Source organism: Macrobrachium nipponense, chromosome 6 (genome assembly GCF_015104395.2).
Source record: "Macrobrachium nipponense isolate FS-2020 chromosome 6, ASM1510439v2, whole genome shotgun sequence".
Classification (NCBI taxonomy): Eukaryota; Metazoa; Arthropoda; class Malacostraca; order Decapoda; family Palaemonidae; genus Macrobrachium; species Macrobrachium nipponense.
In genome coordinates this window covers 18,068,496-18,076,640 of record NC_061108.1, presented here as the reverse complement: position 1 = coordinate 18,076,640, position 8,145 = coordinate 18,068,496, and the positions used below count along the sequence as shown (strand labels likewise).

Below are 8,145 nucleotides of genomic sequence, written 5' to 3'. Positions count from 1 at the left end.
TTCATGGATATTGTCATAATGATGACTGTCATTTTTACTATTTATAATTTACCCCATAGCTCAACAGCCTCTGTCGATCTAATTATTGTCATTCTTCTATCATTCTCGTCATCATTATATCTTTGGTAATATTACCTCAACATCCAAAAGAGTTAAACTCAAGGATTTTTGAATGCTCCAAAATTTTGGGTTAATGATAAAGGAGTGAATCACACAATAAACTTCAATCAGTGACTGGAGTACCTACTAATCTGTGGTAACCTTGCAAACCATGTTCTCAAGCCTTGGGCTGTGTCTTAGCCTCTTATCCGTGGTCTCTTGGGCGTTGAGTAGAGTTCCCTTGCTTAAGGAAACAGTTAATTCCGTTTTTTTTAATTACTTCCCAAAAATGTCTCAAATTCGTACTTTACACTTGATAATTATATTATTATTATTATCATTATTATTATTATTATTATTATTATTATTATTATTATTATTATTATTATTATTATTATTATTATTATTATTATTATTATTATTATTATTATTATTATTATTATTATTCGTGAACCGAAAGCCTATTTATTTCTTCTATTGCTGGATTTTGCTTGTTGATAATCATTCTTTGTTTATGTTACCATTTCAGCGGTTTTAACAAGGACTGCCAATGTTTTATATTCTACTACTTTGCCAGCGTTTACGGGTCACGGGCAGAGTTTCCAATTTCAGAATTCGCTGGCTATGCCTCGATTTACAGCTACGGGAAGGGGAAGCGAACATTAAGCAATAACTTTAGAGGTAGGTTAACAGGTGTCTCACGTGGGAGGAGGAGGCCCCGGTTAAGTAGGACACTGTACTCTTGGTTATGCTGTGTCAGAGGGTACAGTGGTTAAGGTTGTGACATATTGTACCACTTCGACTTTGGGCTAAGTTAACGCAGGGGTTCATTCCCAATCACGAGCGTAGCGTTGCCCGAACTGACTGTGTAGGGGAGTTTCAAATGGTTGCCCACGGCATAAACATTCCGCGTCTTCTTTCGTGATTACGTCATGGTCGGGAGGAATGTCGGCCTGGAAATAATAATGCCCTGATCTTAGCCACCGTTAGGTAGAGTGCTGCCGTTTCAAGGCTAAGTATCAACTTGATTATTCTCACTATGATTATTATCATTAAATACCATAGGAGTGGGTGGGAGGTAGTGCACGGTGCACTGTAGGCATTACCTAAGGCTCTTCACAGCGTCCCTTCGGTCCCTAGCTGCAACCCCTTTCATTCCTTTTGCTGTACCTCCATTCATATTCTTTCTTCCATCTTACTTTCCACCCTCTTCTAACAATTGTTTCGTAGTGCAACAGCGAGGCTTTCCTCCTGTAACCCCTTTGTAACGTTGTGCTCTCAATTTTACTTTCAGTGCTGAATGACCTCATAGGTTCCAGCGCTTGGCCTTCGGTCTAAATCGTATATTCTATTATCAATTTGAAAATCAAATTGTTTACTACTTATCAGCATCGGGGCGGAAGCATACACAGAATGTTAATATATAATCTGGAGATAAATCAGAAGCTGCCTTGACGTGATCATGACTTCAATTGACAGGAAATGCTTTCAGTGAAACAGGAGTTCTTCTCATAAAATAGAGGTTTGTGACCTTTTTTTTTTTATCTTTATTACTGGCCTTTGTCAGTGACTTGCCTACTATTACGCAGTCGCTTCGTGCAGCGAGAAGCCCATCTCTTGAAAACAAGATATCGTGTTGCATAGAAAAGAGTTTATTGAAGACGTTTACAGGTCGCCGAGTTTTATCCGTCTTGAATATTTATTCAACTATTACTACCTTCATCAGGTCCTCTTATATCGTCTTTAGACCAACAACTATCACCATGAATACTACTATTATTACTGACTGACATTGCATCTGGTGCTGCCACCAGTGCTGTATCGTCAAAGTACGTGAATCTATAAATCAATAGAATTCCAAAGCAACAAGAGGGTCATTGACACTGATAACTTAAAAACAAGTTGCTGCAAGGAGAAAATGTGGTGTTAAACCAAACCTAGTCTTCCAAGAAGCGCCAAGCAACGGAATTTCAGAGCAATATCTCTCTCTCTCTCTCTCTCTCTCTCTCTCTCTCTCTCTCTCTCTCTCTCTCTCTCTCTGAGTTATTTTGTTATTAGTTTCCATTCGCTTTTGAGTCAGAAGCGATTTCTTCAGGGCTGGTTCCGGTTTGTATATACATATTAGGATCTCACACTGGGTCAGCTCTGATACAATATACGACATTGATAACTTTGCCCGTTAACATTGTTTTTGTAGAACTTAAAATGTTTTACGTACTGGATAACGAAAGCAGATAAGGCAACAAAATTTATACCGTATTCTTGTCAGTGACATAAAATCAACTTCAGTGAATTTTGTGGGAATTAAGCAATGAATTCATCGTCTATATCTATATCCGCCGATTTGAGATTCCGGACTGGATTTACCAGTCTTCATTTGAATATGTAACGACGAATCACTGGTCTGGTTTTGGTTATCGAGAGTGACGACTGTCAGATGTTTCGACAAGACGACTGTGAGCGAAAGGATGCTACTTAAAACAAAAACGTAGAGTAAGAATTAGAGTGATGTTAATCGGTTCTGGATTATCAAGACTTCTACGCAAGGACTGGTTTTCCGAACAGGTTAGAAAGAACCGAAAAAGATTAAAAAGAAAAAAAAGTAGGACTTGTAAGCAAACTGATGTAAAAACATGACCTTTGAACTGCGCGACGCTTAGGATCTTCCTTTAACGCCGATTGGGCAACAAGAGGACGCTTACCTCTGTCACCTGGGCGGTTTCAGATGCAGATTTGACTACTCGGGAATGAATGGTTAGGGAAAGTTGCGCAATTACTTACGGTTGTGTGTAAGAGATCATTTTACTGGTAGAGCTCAGCGAAAATATCTCTTCCAAGCTGAGATAGCTGAGAAGTTTTTTTACAAGAAAATACATAGCATGTTTATAACAATACGACTGCTATCGCTTCAAAGCGCTACATGCATACCACAACTACATAATACCACTTGCAGTAGTTGCTGATATAATTTGCAGAATAACTGCAAAGAATCTCACTTCTATTATGTAATAGCACGCAGTTTTGCTTAGTCATTTAAAGTCGACATTGCAAAAAAAACAAAAAAATAATAGATAAAAAATTACAAGGTGAAGTTCACTGACACCTCCATCTCTACCTGCTCTGTCAAGTTCACTTCTTAGAGAACAAAAAAAGAAAGACAGAGGAAAAAAAAAAAAAGGTTATGCCTTGGGCTATGATTGCTTAGGTACGCTCAGGAAGATGTTGATATAAATCAGATGCTTCTGGTTTTGTACCATAATGGCTGCGTCATTAGACTTTTATTTCTTTGATTTTTATTTTTTCTTGGAAGGCTGACAATTATTGCGTAATCCTCTTCAGTATACACAGAATGCTTCTCTTGTCCTTCTGAACTGACATTCTTATCCCAGAAGAAAACTGATGGTTTTCTAATTGTGAAATGTCTGCAAAATAATTTCAATTAGTCATATATTGGATCTATAAACGAATCTATTTATGCTTACTTTTCGGAACACACAGAAGTTAAGATACCAAGAAATACCTAATATAAAGGAAGTTCCATTTCTTTTGAAATAGTTATAAGTAGGAGTATTGTTGATGCTAATGCTGTCTATTTTAAGAAAGACAGTAGTGTTGTTATACTCAATGTTCGCTATTTTAAGCGAGGTTGTAAATGCCATGCACTATTTCCTTAGTTCCTCTGACTTATGTTGTGTTTACGTATCCATAAAGTTATCTGTATCTTAATTTTTGTTAATTTATAGTACCTATAACAAGTTAGTTTAAAGCGTTCATTCATTCTGACCGGAGGAGATAAGTGTGTTAATAGAACTGATTTCGCAATTTTGATTGAAAGCTAACACCCTTTGGATAAAATGGTGGAGTCCATTATTTTCAGAAACTTAGGTGAACACTACATTGTATAAATTCTTTTCATTTATTCAAACAGAGAGAGAGAGATAGAGAGAGTTTAGTTTGGAAATGAGGATTGTGGAATCGTTAAATTTTTTTTTTACTCATACTTATGTGCTTATTTTACAGTTAATCTGTCTCCTTTATAAAGCTCCATGAACCATTGTATTCTTTATTCAGTAATGAGGGAAAATAAACTCGGTGGTATTGGCAAAATTTATGAATAAAATATTAAATTCAAGGTAATTTCATTAATGTCTATATATACAAATATATATGTATGTATATATAAAATCACAATTATAGTGGTAACAAGTGAAATTCGCGATCATTATTGTGGTATATTTGTCAATATAAAGTTGTATAGTAAGGAAATGTATTTTCAACATTCTTACAAAAATAGGAACACTTACACAGTAAGTTCAGTTTCATAGAATTAGTTATTATTTAAATAAATAATATAACGACCTTCCTTATCCATGGCCTCCCTCTGAATCTCCACGCCCTCCTCCCGAAGGACGGTGTCCTCACGCAAAAGGACGGTATCCTCCTGCAGAAGGACGGTGTCCTCCCGCAGAAGGACGGTGTCCAGAACGCCGGTGTTCTCCCGCAGGAAGACCGTGTCCTCCCGCAGAAGGACCGTGTCCTCTCTCAAAGGGACTAAGGCCTCCCACCCACTGAACAGGTCCTAGAGGCTTTTTGGGTCTCTTGGCGACCTTTTCCTTCTCAGGGATGAGTTCGAGTGGGATGAGAGGGCCGTAATTGTAGATCTCTGGCACGTGAGGGATGCGCGGTCCGTGCCCGAAGGGTTTCCCGTAAGGGAAACCTCTCTCGTAGCCTTTGCCCGCGTACCCGCCGAATCCGTGCAGGTTGAACATTCCGAAGAACTTCTGCAGTCCGAGTCCCCGTAGGAAGAGCCCCCCGAGCTTCTCTTGCCTGACGTAGATGGGGCCTTCCTCTTCGTGACCGGATTCCCCCCCTCCCCCCCCGGCGGGGCTAGCTCGGACCGCTGTGAGACCAAGCATAAAGCAGAGGGCCAACGTCACGAAGCCCTGGAAAGACAGAGAACGATGAAGTTAGAGGGATACTCGTAATGGAAGAGAGGTCATAATGAATATAGAGGCTCGTATTTATTTTTTACTGAAAAGTGTCATTTAGGCTGTCAAGACCCGCAGTCTTAAAGATAGACTGATTATAGAATTTTAGTTTTTAATAATACTAAATCATGCGTGCGTGTCTAATTAAAAAAAACGGATGGGAAAAGTTTTTTAGACATGGAATGTATAATTAGATAATGATGTGCTTCTCTTAGCTATTATTGCACATGGCCTTCATAACATACAACAATGCAACAATACCCTTCAACTTTCGAATTCCATTTACAATTAAGTAGAATTCAAAACATTTCCGCCATACCAAACATCGAAGCCTTTACCCCTCTCTCTCTCTCTCTCTCTCTCTCTCTCTCTCTCTCTCTCTCTCTCTCTCTCTCTGAATATATCGACCTTCTGGGAAGCAATTTTGTTGTTTTCCTTTCTCTCTCTTCCCTCGTTGTGCAATGCACATCCTGATTACAGACATCACTGGCTGATGAGAAAGTGTTGCTTCATTCTGGCATGTTTCCGGTATTCAGTTGCCATGCAATTGTATTTCATTGCGATGTTGTTTGCGAACCGTGTTGTGTGAGGTTTGTATTAATATTTTAGGTTAAATATTTTCTTTATAATGATGATAATAATAATAATAATAATATAATAATAATAATAATAATAATAATAATAATAATAATAATAATAATAATAATAATAATAATGCGCTCTTATTTACGAGTCATATTGTGAGTCCTATATGAATGGCTTACGTTTCGTCTTTTCTTTCCTTTATGATAATAATAATAATAATAATAATAATAATAATAATAATAATAATAATAATAATAATAATAATAATAATAATAATAATAATAATATATTCTTTTCTATCTTAAGATAGTGAAGACCTTTGAACTCCTCAATTCTTCCTTTAAACACTGAATCCGAACAGGAAACGTGTGAGGAGATTCAAACCTTTTCATGTAGGATTCGGCCCAATGCATCCTGAGGTAAATTAGCTCAGAGTCAAACCACAACATGGATAACAATACAAATAAAGAAAGACAAGATTTCCGTCCAGTCCTTTGAAGAAATCAAATGAAAATCTTGCTGAAATGTCATTTTTTACAGACCTGTGCATTAAGAATATATAAATGTAAAAAGATAATGAACAGGTGTCTTTATGACACATACCTATATCCTAAAACTCGAATAGATTTACATTGAGAAAACTGAAAGTATTCTAATTTATTTGCTTTTACTATCAAGACCTCAGAGTATTTATTGTGTCTTGTCTTTCCGAAGGTAAGATTAAGAAATGTTCGTCTTTCACTTAATGTTTAACATTTTGCGAAAAAAGTAGAAAGATGTGGATGTTTTTAAACACGTGCATGCAATGAACGTGTCAAACGAATGATTGCTTGTATATTTAGTGGCTATGAAGTAAAGCTCTTGGATTTTGAACGTCTAACGAGTATAATACCTTAAGACCAAGACGATACCTGTATTTCTTGCGATAAGCACACTTTCATAGAATTTCATGATGAAGTCTTTTCTTTTATCATCGAAAATAATAGACGAGACTCAAAAGAAGCAAATACACCGATCTTTGACCTCACCTGTGAAATTGAAAGCTCGGATGAAGGTAATAACACGTTTATGCAACGGGAAAGAAAACGGGAAACACAACAACTCTTGGCTTACCAGTTTCATCTTGGAGAACGATGCTAGCGACAAAGAACAGATAAGTCTTTGAACTTGCAACCACCCAAGAGCAACGGTCACTGAAGGAACTTTCCTGCGACTCTCTCTTATAACTTTCTGGCTTCGGGTGCCATGTAGGGATGGCTGGCAGTTGCCAGTTTCCGCCAAATCAAGAGAGAGTTTCACCGTAAGCCACTTTCACCAAGGACTAGATCACCGAATGAAGTTTCACCTCTGTGCCGTTGGATGAATAAAAATATTTGCCGGAGGAGGTCGTCGTCATGGCCCGGTGACACTTGGCGAATCATCGGTATGAACTGTGCATGGTCGGGACGATGTTGGCTTCGTTCGTCTGACACTAACCTCCTTAGGTGTGGTGAAAGGCACAACAACGCTACGGCACCCGTGCCATCACATGACTGCCTTTCCCTCACAGGTATTCGGAAGGTGTTCCCCTTCTAGTATGTCACCTGTTGTTTACTTATTTTTTTCTTTTATTATTCGACTAAGTTGTACGATTATTATTATTATTATTATTATTATTATTATTATTATTATTATTATTATTATTATTATTATTATTATTATTATTATTATTATTATTATTATTATTATTGCTGCATCAGCTTCATGAATTTTATAGAGGTTCTTAATGCAGCTGATGCAGCAATAATTTTTGATAAAACATGTTTAAAAGAGGGATAACTTCCAGCATATTATTATTATTATTATTATTATTATTATTATTATTATTATTATTATTATTATTATTATTATTATTATAGGGCTACATAATAAGGGAAGGATTTTGGAGATATTGTTAATTGAATACTTCGTCTTACTCTCCCGATATTTTCTTTGATTTTGACAAATCTCGGTGGTCGGTGACTTCACGTGTTGTAACTATTTTCCTCAAAATGTTTGACCTTTTATCCTTTAGCAAGGCCACAAGTCGGTATAAATGCTAATAAAAAAAGCTTTTCTTCGTATTTTGAAGCTATGGTGTTTAGAAGCTTCTTGGCTTAAGAGGTCAAGTGTTTAGGAAATATTATTTTGAGCATTTCTGACCTTGACTTTTCAAGTCAAGTCATTTTAAGGGTCAACATTGGATTGTACTAAACTTTATAGTTAGTCACCCAGGAAACTGGTGATTATTTTCTCCAATTACCTTCGATCATTAACTTTTTACCGAGGTTAAAGGCCATTTGAAAAAAAAAAAAACGTTTTAGTTATCTGCTACTGACTAAACTTGATTAGGGAGGTACAATGAAGGTTGAAGATTATTTTCCAAACTATTTTTCAGTCTTGACCTTTTCAAGATCACAGGATAATCCGAGAGGCAAAAATATTATTCTTTTAG

General features: G+C 36.7%; 1 protein-coding gene across 1 annotated transcript; it reads right to left on the bottom strand.

The window, feature by feature from the left end:
• Window positions 1-4,195: 4,195 nt before the first annotated feature.
• Window positions 4,196-7,184, bottom strand: LOC135216032 (uncharacterized). Its single transcript, XM_064250974.1, has 2 exons — window positions 6,786-7,184; window positions 4,196-5,042 (listed from the first exon to the last, which is right to left on the bottom strand). The coding sequence occupies exons 1-2, from the start codon at window positions 6,792-6,794 to the stop codon at window positions 4,518-4,520; spliced, it is 534 nt and encodes a 177-aa protein (XP_064107044.1). The 5' UTR covers window positions 6,795-7,184; the 3' UTR covers window positions 4,196-4,517.
• Window positions 7,185-8,145: the final 961 nt, after the last annotated feature.